Here is a 19,949-nt window from a genome sequence, read left to right as displayed (position 1 = left end):
CATCAAAGGGGCGTTAAACCACCAAAAATCAATCAATCAATCCAACCCTGAATTGGTTACTGAAACTTGAATGTCCCTACACACAATGGTTTACTGCTTGATCTTCCAAGTGCTCAACGAAACCTCTTTCTACATTATTAACATCAATGATATAAGCAATCAAAGCTGGGCGTCAAAGTGTTTGTGAAAATGACAATTAAAGAGGTGGCGTGAATCAAACAAGAATGCTAAAAGAATCCGAATATTGTTTACAGTATAAACAGTCTAAATCCCTTTCGTCTTGCAATAGTATTAAAACATTTGACTTTTTTACACTTTACACAAGTATTTCCAAACTAAAAGACAACTTGAGAGAGTAATTATTGCTTTCTTTCTTTAAAAAAAACGACCGAGGTAGATACAAGTATTAGGGAGAGACAAATCCTACTTTGTAAATAATCTCTCTGCTTCAGACAAAACAAATCTCTGAAACTGACATTATCAGGATGCTAGATTTCTTGATTGACAACAGCACGTTTGGAGGACGTGTTTTTTTCAACAAACTATCGGCATATCCAATGGGAACCAAAGGTGCCCTCTTCTTGCCAACTTTTTTTCTCTATTCTTACGAGGCTGACTTCATACAGTATCATCTAAGGAGAAAGAAAAGAAATGAGCAGTATCCTTTAACTTTACTTTCCACTATACAGATGATGTTCTCTCACTCAATAATTAAATTATATGTCTCAAATATGGCAGGAAAAACAAATGTAGGCTTTCTTAAACTTGAAATCAACATTCATGTGATATATTAGTTGTAGTATGCTTGTGTAACGGGAGTGAAAGTTGTGATGTTCGTAACTTCGTATATATATATAAAACTATATAGTTTCCCGTCTTGTTTCCTGTATCCCTGGTCTGAGATATTATAGTCAGATAATAAGTAATTCCTTATATAAGTTCTGATGATTTATTAAGCTATTAATGTCCATACACTTTAAATACAGTGGTCGACGTTCTTACCATCAATCTATTGTTTTTCCCCAAGGGTTTTCCTAGCAGCCGTCAGTATGACGTATATATCCGGGCTATCTCGGGACTACGCGCAGCTGTTAGTGTACCCACAAAGGACCCGACCGGGCTCGGGACTAAAGAAAGTGTCCCGACCGGAAGTATAATATAATGTTAGAACGTCAACCACTACACTCCCCCCTTCTTAAGACCTAATGGGCAACAGCCAATGCACATTAGTTCCCAAGAAGGTACAAAATATAATTTAAAAACATGCACTCAACAATTAACAATTTAAAACTGGTAATAAATTAATGTTCATCAATAAAAGAAAATTCAATGTTATATCGATCTCTGCATACACAGTTCATCACTATCCAACGTTCTAAGTGTAATCGGTAAGTATAATCAAATACAGTAATTATTGTCACATTTGAAATAAACAGTTCATCTTTAAAATAAAACACATGGCACGAGTATGACGATTAACAGGATGCAGAATTCAATGTATCGTGATGGAAGTTACACAATGTTTGACGAAAAATAGATATGTAAATGGTTAATGTTCGAATTTCACAAGTTTAGAATTAGCAAAGCAGCATGGATATTGACGACTATGTTTCCATCTGGGCCGGGAATAAGTTTTCCCTCCATTTAACTTCCGACAGTTGTCTTTTGAGCTCCCTGTTTTCTGATTCCAGCTTTCTTCTCATTTCTTTCTCCTTCTGCAGGGACGGTCCTTCCTTCCGGAGTATTTCCAGCTTGCCCTTGGCTGCCTCCCTCTGTCTGCCTATCTTATCCATTAGATCGCACAAGGTACGAATATGCTCCTGTATATCATCAATTGTCTCAGGTATAGGAGGAATATAAACTTCCTGTACATCCATGCCACAGGTCTGAGAAGAGTTGTCCATTGAAGCGGTTAGAGATTCAAAGATTGGTAGGTGGCTTTCCCTGGCAGGTCTCTTTCGATAATCCTCAATACTCACTCTGGTTTTGGTGGAGATAAGATGAGCCGATGAAGGTTTAGGTGTAGATGTAGAAATATCATGAGAGGTGACTGGCAGACAGGATGGAATGTGTACGTTGAATTGGATATCATCATCTAGGTCATAGGCTGATGTTAATACTTTGGAAATTACCATAGGAGATGGAACAACAGATGATGTCACATTGGCTTGAGATGCAGTGGCTAAAACCTTTGAATTTACTGTGTTTACTGAAGCTGATACTGTGGTAGATGTGGTGGGTTTTGAAGAGTCTACACTCTTTTGCGTCCTTCCCTTAAATATGAAGAAACCAGGGTTGATGAAGTTCCTACTGTGCTCAATTATCTTTCTGGACTTTACTGTGATCTCCTCAAGCCTGGTATCATTCTTTTCTCCATGAATAAATTTAATATGAGATTTCATATCAGACCTTCTCCTCAGAACACTGCGGCAGTATTGAATAGAGCATTCATATTTCTGCACAGATGATATGTGCCTCTCCTCCCAATGCCTAGAGTACTTTGTTTTTGTCAAAAATCTTCCTCCAAAGTCGCAATCTGCAATTGGACAACGCATGTCGGCTGAATAATAGAATTCTATAAATTTTTCATTATCGAAAATTTCATCCTCCGCCATTATATTCAGTGGTTCTTCTGTAGACATTATCAGCTGAAAGCAAACAAAATATAAAGCATTGTAATTATCTGTTACTCGAATTAAGATGTTTCATCCAGTACACTTAACAGCAATTATTTAAAGCAACAACATGCTTATAATAGTCCGTAAAACCATCCCTAAGACCATTATATATAGTCTTGTCAGTACCCCACAAGTACGTGGCTACGGAACAACCTTGGTATCTAGGTTCAATAGTTATCAAAAGTACCAGGATTATAATTTTATACGCCAGACGCGCGTTTCGTCTACATAAGACTCATCAGTGACGCTCAGATCAAAATAGTTAAAAAGCCAAATAAATACAAAGTTGAAGAGCATTGAGGACCCAAAATTCCGAGTATTCCAATGTTAGTAATATACACAACCGAAAGCGTGTTTGCCCATGGTTTCCAATAAAAATAATGTAAATACATACATAACCATAATACCTATCCTAACGAGTGTACCTGAATTGCATCGCATAACGAGTTACAGCCTCTTTTTACATAAATATAGCACATTGTCCAGTTGCAGATCTCACTAGGTCGATAAATGACTTCCTTAATGTTTATCAATTGTATAACCTCCCCCCTTTTTAAGCGTAGAACGCTATATAATCCTTAATACTTTTAATATGGAGAAAACAAAACTGGTGGCTTAATAAGCCTCCCGGTCCTACTAAATTTTGGAGAATTCATCTCCACCGTCTCAATTCCTTTTTGATAGCTGTGGTCATCTGCATCGTCGATGTTGTGATTAGAAAGTTCAATATCAACCGTAGATTCATTTAACTCCGTAATGTCCATTTCCTGAGCGTCGGTTTCATTTAATTCTGTCGGTAAAACGACCGGTTTTAAGTGGTCTACGTGGACAATTTTCCGTTTATTGTCGGCACACACCGTTCGATTTCGTATGTTATATCCGATATCTTGCGTATCACTTTATACGGTCCGATCCATCCGAGTCCTAGCTTTTGGTTAGCTTCTGGTGGGTACCATCGAAATACTAAACTGTCAACCTTGTAATCCCGACTTTTGAGTAACAATACAGTTGTATTGGTCTTCGAAGTACCAGCATCCGATAGAGTAATGTGTGATCTGGTTATGGCGTTTATGTTAACTTCACATTCTGATCCGTTTTGACATTGTTCGCATTCATCGCGTTTACAACGGCGCCTAGGCCTTCGTGATAAGGCATCGGCATTCCCATGTAAAGTACCCTTCCGGTGTTCAATTTTGAAGTCGTACGTATCAAGCAAGGATAACCATCTCGCTACCATTCCTTCGGGTTCTTTGAAATTTTTCAACCACGTAAGACTAGAATGATCTGTGCGAAGCAAAACGTGTCGACCCGATAAATAATAGCGGAACTGTTTAACGAAAGTTACCACAGCCAGGAGTTCTCGGTAAGTCGTACAGTATCCCCTTTGAGACCTAGAAAAGGTCTTACTTCCGTATGCAATTACTCTTTCCTCACCGTTTTGAACTTGAGAGAGAACGGCGCCCATACCGAAATTACTAGCGTCTGTATCAATTATAAATTTATCTGTGCGCGTGGGATAAGCAAGTACCTTTGTTGAAATCAAAGCATTTTTAAGCGTCATGAACGATTCCTGGCATTCATCAGCCCAAACGAATCTTTTATCTTTGCGTAAGTTGCGTAAGTGGGAACGCAATAGTCGAAAATTTGTCAATGAATTTCCTGTAATAGGAAGCTATTCCTAGGAAGCTACGTACATCGGAAACAGATTCCGGAACTGGCCAATTTTTAACCGAATTTATTTTCTCGGGATCGCATTTTATTCCGTCGGCCGACACCACGTGTCCCAAATATTTTACTTCGTCCTGGAAAAATTTACATTTAGACGGTTTCAGTTTAAGGTTTGCTTTGCGAAATCGGTCAAATACAAGTTTAAGATTGTCTATGGTGTCCTCAAACGTTTTCCCGAAGACAATAACATCGTCTATGTAGACAAGACACCGTTCCCATTGTAGTCCTGTCAAAGCTAACTCAATCAACCGCTCGAATGTTTTAGGACTATTGGCGAGCCCGAATGGCATTACCTTGAACTGGTACAAGCCCTTGTATGTGACAAACGCTGTTTTTGGCTTATCTTCTTCACGCATTTTTACCTGGAAAAATCCTTGTGCAAGGTCCAAAGTACAGAAAAATTTCGCTCCCGACAGAGAGTCTAGTGAATCGTCGATTCTCGGCAACGGGTAGCTATCTTTTAAACTCACTGAATTAAGGCGACGATAATCGACACAGAAGCGCGTCGTCGAGTCCGACTTCTTTACCAAAACTATCGGTGCCGAATACGGTGAATGACTGGGTTCGATAATGTCATTTTTCAACATTTTGTCTATTTCGGCCGCTGCTACCTCACGTTGGCTTATCGGTAGTCGTCGAGGTGGTACTTTTACAGGTCTGTCGGTTTCTGTACGAATAGAGTGTTCGACCAAGTCTGTCCTTCCTAATTTTCCGTCGGGTCCGACAAAAACGTCGGCATATTCAGATATAACTTTTCCTATGTCGGACCTTTGTGAAAAGGTCAAATTGTCGGATACGTTCTCGACGAGTGCCTGTAAATGTTCTGGGATTTTAATCGACTTCTCCGTCGACGACGTCGGTCGATGGAAGTTGTCTTCCATTATCTCCTTGATTGGTTGTAATGAGGCGACCGTTAAATTTCTTTTTAATATGACGGCATGAGGTGTCGGATTCAAAATCGAAAACACGACTTCCGTGTCGGATGTTTGAACGACGGACTTAGGTATTAACACGTGTTTTTCTCCCTGGAAACCATCGATAGGCTCCAAAATGCTGTTTACATTTCCTGTAAGATCCGCGTCAAATTTTCCTCGGACAAACATTTCGGCCCTTCCCGGAACCTCTATCGTGTCGGCAAGCTGTACTCGTGCACACGTAGCCTGAACGTCCGAATCAATCGAAAGTTTAATTGTAAAATTTGGAAACGTTAAAGTTCCTTGACTTGCGCTAATAGTGACTTCATATTTGGATAGAAAATCCAATCCTAAAATTCCTGCTATATTCCCTAAATCTGCAACAATAGCAGAATGAATAAATCCATGATTGTTCAATTTCAACAGTAGGTCGCTAGCACCCATAACTTTCATAGGTTCTCCATCCGCGGTAGTTAAAATTGTAGACACTTCTGTAAGTTTCGGCTTAATTTTACCCAATTTTTCATATACATTTTTAGAAATTAATGTTACTGCCGAACCAGTATCTACAAGCATATCAATACAAAATTTATCAATAAAAACTTTAGCAAACCAACAATGTTGCGTAATGGCGGCTAGCCTCAAGCTAGATGGCCTTTTTCCTAAATTGTTTGAGTGGGCTGTACTGTCGGCGTCGAGTGCAGCCCCAGATAGTTTAAATGATCAGCTTGTCCATTATTGAACGCGGATTGTTCTTGTGGTTGGCTTCCGGCTGATGGTGTAGAAACGGATCCTCGCGTTTGTAGATCTGGACAATCCCGTATATAATGACCCTCTTTTTGACAGTAGTAGCAATTTACTACCTTTTTCTGTCTGAAATTTCTATGTGCAGGACGGCCTGAATTATTCGGTCGGTTCGGAGTCTTATCTATCTTATCAATGACTTGCTTAAGAGACAATTGCACGTCTCTGATAAGAGTCCTCTAGTTTCTCAATTTTAGAGTTTTCCTGAAACCTGTTTTCAACTTCACGTTTTGAATTTGTGAGAGCCAAAACTGGCAATTCCTCCAAGTCCTTTGGTTTCCGGGGATAAATTTGTGCGCCCTCGAAAGCTTCAAACTCTACGGCTAGTGAAATAGCTCGATCTAATGTTGTCGGGTGTGCAAACTGCACATGGCGCTTGAGTTCGGCGCTTCCAAGTCCTGAAATGTATTGTTCAACAACGAGGCTCTCGCGCATCATCACGGGAATTGTAGGAAATGCACGACTACCTAGCCGTTTTAAAGCGTACCCATAGTCGGCGGCTGTCTCGTCTCGATTACGTTTTCTATTTCTAAATTCGCACCGATATGCGGTTTCCCTTTCTGGTGGACAGAACCGTTGCATGAGCAATGTTTTAAGTGTGTCATAATGACACAGTGCATCCACTGTCAATTCACTGAGTACCCGTTGAGCGATTCCGCGTAAGCTCATAGCCAACTGTGCGGCCTTTTCGCTCTCCGACCAATTATTCCATTGAGCTACCTGCTCAAAGTGGCATATATAGTCCGGCCACTCGGTCCTTTGCCCGTCAAATACATCCGGTTCCTTTAATTTTCTGTTAGTTTTAACAGTGTTATTTCCGTACTCTCTTAACTGGTTATAGGATTTATCGCCCCCGTATGTACCATTGTTACCATGAGCAAACATACCTTGACCGTGAACCTGAGAATTATTAAAATTTCCGTTTTCAGACTGAGCTGAAGTGTTTTCCCTGAAGTGTACCGTTGTAGAAATGTGTGCTCTATTTTGAGAAAAACTCAAACCATTTTCCCTTTCTGTATTACTATTTTCAGAAATAAAATTCTGATTCATATTATTGCAAGATTTATATGGGCTGAAAAGCATTGTATTGTTTTCATAATTGTGCGTTTGATTTTTCATTCCTCTGTTATCAAAACCATGTACTCTGTCTGTATGATTTTTGTTTGATATACTGTTGTTTACAAATTGCCCAGAACCACGCACCTGTTCCCCATATGTTGCCCCTTGGATACCGTAACCAATAGATTTTGTCATGTGATCATCTGACGTTACGACGTCATTTCCCATAACAAAAGCGTTTTGCCTCTGGAAATGAATTTGAATGACGTTCTGTCCCGAATAAACCAGGATTTGCTTGCCTATTTGTTGTGTGATTGTGACTATAAACATCCTGGTGGTTATTCTGATTCTTATTTGTGTAATTTATTGCATGTGGATTAACATTACTGTCCGATATATCGTAATATTCATACGAATGTGTGTCCTGTTTTCGTGTGCTTGGATGATTTTTAAGCCATCTTGGCTTGTTATGTCCGACTTGTACTGTTTTGATTGTGTTTGTGGACCGTATACATGGTCAAGATCTCCTTTATTCGTATAACATGAAGTGTGTTCAAGTGTATTTGACAAATTGTCGACCACAGTACGTGGTGTACTATGAACAAATGGTTCATTTTGAATTCCCGGACTGTAACTTGTAACCAAGGAATGATTCTCTGAAGGTAAGTGCCTTTCTGTGTTGTTATTTATAATGTTCTTATTATCATTTTGTGACATTTCATGTTCAACTGATGACGTATTGTTCGTCTCGACTGCCTCCGAGTTTGAACGAAAACTTGTGTAAATAGTTGTTTTAAACCCGCTTATTCCTGAGCTAATACTCCCAAAAAGGAGTTATTTAAAGCCATTTCAGCTTTTGTTTCCTTTATTATTGACCAAATATATCCCGGACGAGCCCCCAATGTAACGGAGTGAAAGTTGTGATGTTCGTAACTTCGTATATATATATAAAACTATATAGTTTCCCGTCTTGTTTCCTGTTTCCCTGTTCTGAGATATTATAGTCAGATAATAAGTAATTCCTTATATAAGTTCTGATGATTTATTAAGCTATTAATGTCCATACACTTTAAATACAGTGGTCGACGTTCTTACCATCAATCTATTGTTTTTCCCCAAGGGTTTTCCTAGCAGCCGTCAGTATGACGTATATTATCCGGGCTATCTCGGACTACGCGCAGCTGTTAGTGTACCCACAAAGGACCCATACAGTATCATCTAAGGAGAAAGAAAAAGAATGAGCAGTATCCTTTAACTTTACTTTCCACTATACAGATGATGTTCTCTCACTCAATAATTAAGATTATATGTCTCAAATATGGCAGGAAAAACAAATGTAGGCTTTCTTAAACTTGAAATCAACATTCATGTGATATATTAGTTGTAGTATGCTTGCCAATGAGACATGTACTCGCTAGATTTCAAATGAAGTGGATGTAGTCAAATATAGGCAACTGTATGGCCTTCGATAAAAAAAAATATCTTATTGTCGGCTATAAAAATAAAAACACACGACATTTCCACGCGTTCGAAGCGATTTCTGGATTTATTATCAAACCCAAATATTTGAAAAAATGTATAAGAACCGGAACAGTTAAGAAGCTATAAAACAAAAGACCTAAACTATATAGCCAAATCCCTCTCAGGTCAACTTTGCTTGAGGGAGTTGAAACCTGAATTTTAAACTCATTCAGACCGATTCTAATCAGACAATATTAAACAAATTAACTCATCACATAGATACTACGATAGTGTAGGCCATACGCGCTTTTTGACACATTAATGACGCTAGAATGGTTCTACTGTAAAACATGTTCTAACCATTAGAGCTGCATAGAAAAAAAACTAACATTCTAGGTCAAATGTTGTGATGCACATCATTGACAGTAGTGGAGAGTTCTATGAAATAAGAAACAAAGGATGTACCAGGCAAAATGACACGGTAGTCAAACATTTAAGTGGCCCAAAAGCTGCACCAAATCTTTTTTGTACATTAATTTTCATGTATAAACTTTTTCATTAATTCACAGATGTTTATTAAGGGCAGTCTAGTTTAAAAAACAATTTCTATCTAAGTTTGTTCAAATTTTATTATTATTATTTTATTTTATTTTATTTTGTGCACTGCTGTCCATAGAAATAGTTATGGTAAAAACGAAGGAAGAACAAAATACTCAAGAGTTCTTCTAATGTATTATTGTTATTATTGCTGTTTTCATTGGTCTATAATAATATCTGTTACGTTATAAAATGTTCAATGTCACAAGTTTGTTTCTTATACTATCATAATAGTTAATTGTAAATGCCACCTGTGGGACCATGATCATAATAAAATATTTGATTTGATTTGATTTATACCCAAATATTGTAAACGTGTTTTATCACTCTTTAACACGTATATCCCAACTCGTCTGTTATTGTCGTGTCTGTAGTAACGTTTTGGATTTCAATTTGCTTAACTAAAGGTATACACAATAGAATTTTTCGATTCTAATAAAATTACTGAAGGTTGTTGTAAGTTTAATTTACATCAAAAGTTCATTGTTATAGCAAAAATGATAAACTAAAAGTGACACCCTTGAATTAATGTTCCAGTATAATTTGAGTAGGACTAGGGGAGATATAGTCCAGTGTAAAATAAGGCTATGGTAAACAATTTTGGCGTAGAGTAAGAGTAGGAAGTGATACAATTTCAGAAAAAATCTTTGTACTTTTAAGTACAGTTTTCCTAATGTGCATATTGTTAAAAAGAACTTTCATATTTCCTGAATCACGTTTTCTCCTGGATTTAATTGTCAAGGATGCAGGTGAAGTCTAATATCATAGTACGCATAACTGAAGCAATGTTTCACAATTATTTTTTTTTTGGTTGAATTTATTATTTGCCGTTTAGTAAGGAATTTTCCGTTTTGAATTTCCCTAAGAGTTCGGTAGTTGGGTTATTTTACTTTTAATGTTGTACTTTTTTGCTAATGTCCAATGTTAAAGGGAGGGTTTTGCGCTACCATACATCTCTATACCCGCCACATTATGTAAGTGCCTGTCAGAGGTCAGTATCCTGTAATTCAATGGGGTTTTTTTCTTTATATTATATCTGATTTTGGTTAATTGTTTTGTACATGAATCGGTTCGTTTGTTGTCAGCTCGCTCGAATTCATTTACATGTCTCACTTTGTGCCTTTTAAAGCTTGATATATGCAGTTAGGGTTTTGCGCATTTTTGAAACCCATGCGTACACCAATTGTTGTTCCATTCTATGTCATTTCCTCGCTGATGGAGAGTTGTCTCATTGTTAATCATTCCACATCTTATTTTTATTTTTTTTTTTGAAGATAGTCTGAATTTTTTTACCAAAAAAAAGTTTGAAATGACTTCTGTTTAAAACAATGTGATAAACAGTACATTTTTGTAGTTTATATTTCTGTCCACTTGCTTCCGGTTTTTAAACTCAAAGCAATTTTACCAATCCATATATGCGCATCTAAAAAATAGCAGTATCGTCAGATCAGTTGACAAGTCATCGCGCTCCTTATTTCAAGTTTTGATGTATAAAAAATGGGAGTGTGCCATATCTGTATAGATTAAAAGATACTTTATTTACAAAATTTTTATATTTACAATACAATGAAAGAGATTTTCCCGACAGACTTTTTACAAAAAAATATATTTACTCATTCTAAAATTATATCAAAGACTAATTCCTATCAAGTAAATTGATGTATTGTACAATGAATTAAGTAATATTCCGGTCGTTAATTGTCTATATTTTTTTTATATATTTACTAGAATTATCACAAACATGTTTTGCACATTGACAGTAATTCATTATTTACACACAGAAACTGACTTGTCTTTTTTTTAACCTGCTTCGATGTTTTCTCTTTGGCGCTTTACACTCTTCGACGCAGCAATCATTCCTGTCTTGACCAATGCTTTCACAAGTTCTTTGCCATTCTCAACTTGTGTGCTGTATGCTTGACCAGTTACACAATATGTTGCTAAGTGTTCACAGTTGTTGCTAAACGCACTGTATATAGTTATCCTCTCATCTTCATTGTACCCAATCATAACTTCTGCCATGGTAGCCGTGGCCTCGTGAGGATAACGATCTTTTACGTCGTACTCTAAGACATAAAACGCTTCATCTAATTGTTTTATTTCCTGTTTGATGAGTGGTGAACTCCTTATTTTATTTCCAGAAGATGGCGGTTGAAAATGAACGATCTCATATTCATTACTTTCCGGAAATACATTGGTTACTATTGCATGATGGGAGTAGCCAAAGAGTCTTTTATATTTTATATGATCTCCCCTCAATAACTGAGATATTTTCATCACTCTCCCTTCTTTTGGAATCTACAATACCAAATGAATGTTTATTTCATATTTATTTGAAATTTAGATACATTTATATTCTTTATTCTTTTATAATAAAAGGAAATAATACAGTTGTCCTCCATTTCTTCATATAATGTATTGACAAAAATATAAAAACATTTCAAGTATATGTTGGTGTGTAGCTCTTAGGATTGTTATTTGAATAATTGAAAAATAGAATAGACAATAGGAATAACAGAAAAACATTTTGGTACCAATGGTCATTAGTTCTGATGGGTTTCAATTTAAATGACTTACAGGAAATGATTTAGACCGTTCCAATGCTTCTATCTCTTTACTTTCAGAAGTTTTATTTTTCAACCTGGCAGAGCTACTTCCCTGTAGAGTATTTATCAGGAATTCACCTACATAAAAGAATAATGTTTTGAATATGCTATATATTATTATTCATAAGAATTGTAGATTTACAGAGATTTTCTCTTTGTAGTTCTAATACTAGTAATTCACTTGTTAAAAAAATCGTTCAGTACAGTATCAATACTTCTTCTTTTTTTGGCTGATGATTACTAGTGATTTATAGCTCATGTAAATACCATGAACATGATCATAGATCAACTTCCCGCCTCACATCAATTCCACAATCTGCATGGAACATCTTAAGGTAAAGAAAGTGTTTTAATTTTGTATTCAGTCATTCTTATTCCAACAAACATGCGAATGTTAACTTGTATACAACAAATTGTACCTTTTGAACTATTCCAACTTGTTTAATCCATGCGTTGTTCGGTTAAATGGTCACAATTCTATTTTAACAAAACGTGAATTGATGAAAGAAATAAAAAAAGGAAAAAACTTTTTTTTTTCAAATACAGATCTCGATTTTTTATTTTATAAACATGCACGTACAATTTAACCTAAAAACAAAAGTGTGGGACGATGCCTTGTAAAACTGTTCTCGAAAATTATAAACTTTAATGATATCCTGTATACTCGAGACCAACAATTAAGAAAGCCAAAAAAAAATATTTTTCAATAATGTAAAGGTGTATCGATTTATCGATTTGTGTTCGAGTCTAAAATCAGAAAAAAACAAAACTGTTGTATTTTTTACATGAATACAGTAAAAAACAAAGGTGGAATAACTGAAAAAATATAGTTTATGCAAAAATTGTAAAAGGTACAATTTTCCGAATCACCTTTAAAATGATCTATTCAAAGAAACCAGGCCTTTCAATCAGTGTCAGACTCATCAGTTCGGATGAAAGACGGTGGAATCTCAAATCATTTACAAAGCATTTTAACAAAAAAAATGTATGTATTATAGGACTAAGTTTTGCGTTATTATCATGATTGGCAGCATCCGCTTGGGTAAATATAATATGCGACACCCGTTACACAAAACACTGAATATTAGTAAGTATAAACGCCAGACCACTGCTAGAATCAGAAAACATATTTGCACCAATTTACAATTAACGGTTTGGTCGTGAATGACTACTGATACTTATCACGTCAGCGTTGCTTTGAAAAGGAAACAGAAACAAACGCACGCATCAAACGTGAAGTTTCATTTTTATCTGTTCATATGCGCGATATGTATCAAGTGCATGGGTTTTGAAAACCTCAATTCTTTCAAGACTTTAGTCTACTTTTTGCATTCATTTTTGTCAATTTAAGTATTATTAAACATAAATACCTGCCGAGCTGTTGTCCATTATCCCAATAGTGACCCCCGGTAGAATTTTTTTATTTTCACATATTCTGTAGATTTTTTTATGCTGAATCCAAAAATGCAAAGAAAAAAGGGGTCACCAGTCTCGTTTTCTCCTCAATTGAAGCGAAATGTGCGAGTTTGACCCTATTTCCAAAACATGCCCACCCTTCCAACAATAACCGTTACATCAAATTCAAAGACTTTTAAAACCAAGTCAGTATTGATTTTTATGTGAAAAAACATTAGAATTTGAAATGTAAACTTTTCCCTTGGTTGTTTTTGACTTAAAAATCCTTTTATTTTCAGATTAATGTCTAAATTTTGCATTTTCTAATTTTAGTTTAAGGCCAAAAATATTGGTTTAATCGATTTTTCGTAAAATTTCCCCGGTAGTTTTTTTTCAAAAACAGATATGTCAAAGCTATGAACTTTTCGAACATTTTAAGGTAAGATAAAATGGGGGTCACCAGGCTTTTAAAAAAGTTACGAGCTTTTGTTTAACCCTCTACCCCATAAGGTCCGATTTCATTGCACTCCATTAATTACTTAATTGTGAATTCTTTATTGATGGCTTTAATAAAATAATGTTTGTAATTATATCAATAAACGATTGCTGAATATAAATGTGGTTATCGTATTACTGTTTGTTATCAAAAAGTGAAATTTTGATTATTTTGGTGAAATACGGTAATTTTGTCTGGCGCGAGTTGCTTCCCTCTAATTTGGCGCCATTATCGGACCAGAGAATTTCAAGGTCGCCATTGCCGAGCAGCATACTATATTGATGAATACGACCATGTACATGCATAACAGACATTGTGGCGAATATACAACGATGAAGGTAGAGTTATTACATAAGAAAACATAGATTTCGATATATTAGGCAGCCAAATGTTATCAGTATAACGAAAAATACAAACTTGGGGGTTGTCTCAAAATACTCGCTACTGTTGAAAATCACTGCGGCTGAAACCTTGCACGGGCTCAATTTCTGTTTCATGTTTAATATTATAGATCGTTATAGCTGGTATCTTATTTTATGTGTTTATTTTACCTTTTACAGACAAGTTGTAAACATGTCCTGGCCAGTTTTGCAAAATATCCGTGTGCAAACGGCCGAAGAGGAAGGGATGACATCTACTGTCATTTTTACGCTACCGTTAGCAATGGTTAGTGTCAATGAATTAGTCTTTTTTAATCATCATTTTTAATAACTTATTTCGTAGCCAAGTTAGGTTCATATTAGTCCGAGATTGGCCCCAGCTTGTCTGGCAAAACAGCCGTTGGACGTCAGAGAAATCTCGGACTAGGGTCATATGTATGTGGGGTACCCCATAACTTCCATCGAGGACAGTTTCTACTCCTTGACCCAACTATATTTCCCTTCCCATTATACTCTAAACCCCCCTCCTTTTTACTTCAATTCTTCCATCTCCTTGCCCCAAGACAAAATATATTTCAAAGATACCCCCTTTTCCCTGATCCCTCATTCCCCTGTCTCCTTACCCCTGTCCACCCCTCTATTAAGGTCTGGGGTTTGATTGACTTCTTTATTTTTCTTGAGAATATGATATAATTGGCCTAATTTGTAAATGATAAACCCTACAGTAGGAGGCAAACGAAGGATTCATCTTTATCAATCACAATTTGTTTACCATTAACCCCCCCCCCCCCCCCCAATTCTGTTAGGTATACAAAAATGTCTTAAGGTCTAGTAATAGAAGTATCAGGGTTAAACATGTACAGAATGCGGCCATAAGTATTTGTCACTTGAGATTTTTAGCTGTTGATATATATTGTATATAATATAAAAAAGAAGATGTGGTACGATTGCCAATGAGACAACTATCCACAAAAGACCAAAATGACACAGACATTAAAACAACTATAGGAGTATACATTTTTAAAAAAAAAATATTTTGGATTGATTTTAAGCATCCTGGTACCAATAGAAGCAGTATTATCACAGGTTTATTTTTGGTTATATTTTTTTTGTGTCTCATTTTCATTATTTTCTGTTCAGAAATTCGATATACATGTATATTCAACCAAATTAAATTATAAAAAAATATTTATGTTTTCTCAAGGGAAAACAAAAATAAATGAAAACGAACCTATTATCAAATAAACACATATTAATTTAGACCATTTTAGTTCTTTTAAGGTTGCCCTTGCATTGTCAGTCTTATCAAACTTGCATGTACCTCCCAAATTTGGTTTCTGTTTCTCCAATTTCAGTTTGCCTCTACCAACGTTATGAAACTAATACACAATTAATGCATATATATATGCTTACTACATTGTACCAACAAACACACATGAAGTTTGAATTTTTGGTGGGGTCGCTTTTACTTTTCTAGAGTTATGCCCCTTTACAAATTAAAAAAATGCTGAAATTTTGTTCCTTTCTTTAACACAAGTTTGTTTCATCCAAATGTTCTGAAACTTATATGCAATGCTTACTACAACAACACTCAGATCAAGTACAAATTTGGGTGGTGTCACCCTTTTCATCCTTTATATGCAAGCAGCTGCTCATCTGTGTCCCATGGACACATTACCATTATGAACTAGTCTACATCTATATGCTTTGAATGTCAATAATTGTTGATTTTCTGACAGAATTACTCTGATATTTAATTTCAGGCTGCAAGTACATTTGTACATGTACATTGCAAATGGAAGGAGTGAGCTTGGAATGTTCAACTTTACTTGGAAACTATTGGCAAAGTACTGACAGAATTTCATGAGAAGCCAGTATCATATTCTAGTCTTGCAACTGGAAAGTATGCGTAAAGTGCAGCACTGTGCTGAAACTTAAGAACAACATTCTACATGTATATATGCAATATATGTTGCCACAATCCACTTAAGGAGCTAAGATCAACTATAAATTGGAACTACATGTATATGCTTTAGTGCTGTCAAAATCCTTTAAAAAAATATATCAAAAGGACCTACTTCACCTATATAAATATAGCTACCTGTCCCAATGATGAATACAGATCATATATATGAGTCTACTCTTATAAATAAAACAGTGAAGGAGAATAAAAATAAAGAAAATATAGAGCTGATCAGCTAATGATTGTACATGTACATGATGTATAAATGGCAACAATTCGTACATGTATACAAGTACATTGAAATTAATTATATTAATAGATGTTTTATAAATTTGATCTCATAGATATTAGAGGAATAAAATCAATCACGTTTCAAAAATTTGATTTAGTTGAGCCTTTTTTTTAACACCAGTTTTCAGGACATATTATGGTATACCATTGACTGTCCGTCGTCAGCATGTCGGACATATACTCAAAAATAATAAATACTAATAGGTACATGTAGTAGTCAATATTGTGTAATCAATAGGTCATCTTCATGTATATTTGGTGTATGAAATGATTATTAAATGTCTTATCACAAATTAAAATATCAAATGAGAGGATGTGATATGATTGTAAATGAGACACAACAGACCAAATAACACAGAAATAACTATACCTGTAGGGTCACCATATGGACTTCAATAATGAGTAAAACATATTCTGCATAGTTGGTTTTAAGGTCTCGAAATGACAAATGAACAATTTAAACATTTAAAATGAGAAAACTAATGGGTGATTTATGTACAAAATAATAAATGAATAACAAATATGTCTTTCTTGCAGGGTTTATCTGAACTTAACCTCATTTTCATGGACTTGTCTGTTTCTTGAATTCTAAATATGTTTCAAAATATTTGGTTGATGGGATGATTGTTACAGAGTCCGACATAGGGTGGGGGCTAATTGGTGGATTATATTGCAAATAACTGAAGCCATCCCCGCTTTGGCAGTCAGTCCCCACATTGCCACTAGAGAAATAAAATAACTAAGAAAAAAAAATTAAATCACGATAATTTCCTGTCAATATGCACATCTACATAGTATGTCCTTATTATCTACAAAGTTTCATGAAATTCTGTTGTGTGGTTTCAGAGGAGTTTCGATGACAAGCTGTTTTGCAGTTGTATACTGCAGCAAATAAGTTCAAAGGGGCATAACTCCTAGAAAAAATAATTCGTAATTTCCTGTCGATATGCACATCTACATGGTATGTCCTTATTATCTAAAAAGGTTTTATGAAATTCTGTTGTGCGGTTTGAGAGGAGATGCAGTGACAAACTGTTGCAGTAGTATATTGAAGCAAATAAGTTCAAAGGGGCCTTACTCCTAGAAAAAAAATATGTATATCTAAATAGCAGTGGCGGATTCAGCTTTCGCGTCGATCCGGCCCAAGTCGATCCGTCCCACGTCGATCCGGCCCCACGTCGATCCGGCCCCAAATGTAAAGTCGATCCGTCCCCAATAAAAAATTATATTTATAAGTGAATAAAAATAAAGATATATATTAAAGTAATTCATAAATGTTTATGATTTTTATACGACCGCAAAATTTGAAAATTTTTTTCGTCGTATATTGCTATCACGTTGGCGTCGTCGTCGTCGTCGTCGGCGGCGGCGGCGTCGTCGTCGTCGTCGTCCGAATACTTTTAGTTTTCGCACTCTAACTTTAGTAAAAGTGAATGGAAATCTATGAAATTTTAACACAAGGTTTATGACCACAAAAGGAAGGTTGGTATTGATTTTGGAGTTTTGGTCCCAACATTTTAGGAATTAGGGGCCAAAAAGGGCCCAAATAAGCATTTCTTGGTTTTCGCACTATAACTTTAGTTTAAGTTAATAGAAATCTATGAAATTTTGACACAAGGTTTATGACCACAAAAGAACGGTTGGGATTGATTTTGGGAGGTTTTGGTTTCAAAAGTTTAGGAATTAGGGGCCAAAAAAGGGCCCCAAATAAGCATTATTCTTGGTTTTCGCACAATAACTTTAGTTTAAGTAAATAGAAATAAATGAAATTTAAAACACAATGTTAATGACTACAAAAGGAAGGTTGGTATTGATTTTGGGAGTTTAGGTCCCAACAGTTTAGGAATTAGGGGCCAAAAAGGGACCCAAATAAGCATTTTTCTTGGTTTTGGCACCATAACGGTAGTATAAGTAAATAGAAATCTATGAAATTTACACACAAGGTTTATGACCATAAAAGGAAGGTTGGTATTGATTTTGGGAGTTTTGGTCCCAACATAATAAGGGGCCCAAAGGGTCCAAAATTAAACTTTGTTTGATTTCATCAAAATTGAATAATTGGGGTTCTTTGATATGCCGAATCTAACTGTCATGACAGTGTATGTAGATTCTTAACTTTTGGTCCCGTTTTCAAATTGGTCTACATTAAAGTCCAAAGGGTCCAAAATTAACTTAGTTTGATTTTGACAAAAAATGAATCAGTTAGGTTCTTTGATATGCTGAATCTAAAAATGTACTTAGATTCTTGATTATTGCCCAGTTTTCAAGTTGGTCCAAATCGGGGTCCAAAATTAAACTTTGTTTGATTTCATCAAAAATTGAATAAATGAGGTTCTTTGATATACCAAATCTAACTGTGTATGTAGATTCTTCATTTTTGGTCCTGTCTTCAAATTGGTCTACACTAAAGTCCAAAGGGTCCAAAATTAAACTTAGTCTGATTTTAACAAAAATTGAAATCTTGGGGTTCTTGATATGCTGAATCCAAAAATGTACTTAGATTTTTTATTATGGGCCCAGTTTTCAAGTTGGTCCAAATCAGGATCTAAAATTATTATATTAAGTATTGTGCAATAGCAAGTCTTTTCAATTGCACAGTATTGCGCAATGGCAAGAAATATCTAATTGCACAATATTGTGAAATAGCAAATTTTTTTTTAATTAGAGTTATCTTTCTTTGTCCAGAATAGTAAGCAAGAAATATCTAATTGCAAAATATTGTGCAATAGCAAGATTTTTTTTTAATTGGAGTTATCTTTCTTTGTCCAGAATCAACTTAAATCTTTGTTATATACAATATACAATGTATATTCACTTTTTACTGCCAACTGATAAATTAAAATAATCTTTACCATTCAGTGATAACAAGCAGTTTTTTTTACATCTTAATATTTTATGATGTATTTAAATAAGTAGTTATTGTTGCAAACTCCATTAGAAATTTTAATTGAGATTAGTTTTGGAATAAGGGAAAGGGGGATGTGATTTAAAAAATTGGGTCAATTTTTCTCATTTGAAATTTTCATAAATAAAAAAGAAAATTTCTTCAAACATTTTTTTGAGAGGATTAATATTCAAACAGCATAGTGAATTGCTCTAAGAGAAAACAAAAATTTTAAGTTCATTAGAACACATTCATTCTGTGTCAGAAACCAATGCTGTGTCAACTATTTAATCACAATCCAAATTTAGAGCTGAATCCAGCTTGAATGTTGTGTCCATACTTGCCCCAACCGTTCAGGGTTCAACCTCTGCGGTCGTATAAAGCTACGCCCTGCGGAGCATCTGGTTATTATAATGTTAAGGTGTACGGTAAAAAAAAATATAAAAATATTTTCTTCAGATGAGTATAAAACAACTAGGTTGATTATGTTTTTATTACAAGTTTTCAAGATTATTGGGTATAATTATATTAAAACAATTCAGACATCAACATTAATCAGCAGTAATTAGCGTTTTCTTTCAATTGACTGTGATCCTAACAAGTCTTTCATCTTGTGTAATAACAAATAGTTACATACAAACAACGGTACAAAGCCGATCCCGAAGCTGATACACACAAACTTTGCTTTTCTTT

The 19,949-nt window shown here is 35.3% G+C and overlaps 1 protein-coding gene across 1 annotated transcript; it reads right to left on the bottom strand.

Annotated features, from left to right (window-relative positions):
* Positions 1-10,763: 10,763 nt before the first annotated feature.
* LOC139508752 (uncharacterized) lies at positions 10,764-13,242 on the bottom strand (the record flags this gene model as incomplete). The annotated part of the gene is given in 3 exon segments (XM_071296013.1): positions 10,764-11,539; positions 11,819-11,925; positions 13,218-13,242. Coding segments are annotated over 3 exon segments (630 nt in total), but the record flags the coding sequence as incomplete, so codon positions are not given.
* Between the last annotated feature and the right edge of the window lie 6,707 nt (positions 13,243-19,949).

Source organism: Mytilus edulis, unplaced genomic scaffold, assembly GCF_963676685.1.
Source record: "Mytilus edulis unplaced genomic scaffold, xbMytEdul2.2 SCAFFOLD_721, whole genome shotgun sequence".
NCBI lineage: Eukaryota > Metazoa > Mollusca > Bivalvia > Mytilida > Mytilidae > Mytilus > Mytilus edulis.
This window is presented reverse-complemented; position numbering and strand designations above follow the sequence as displayed.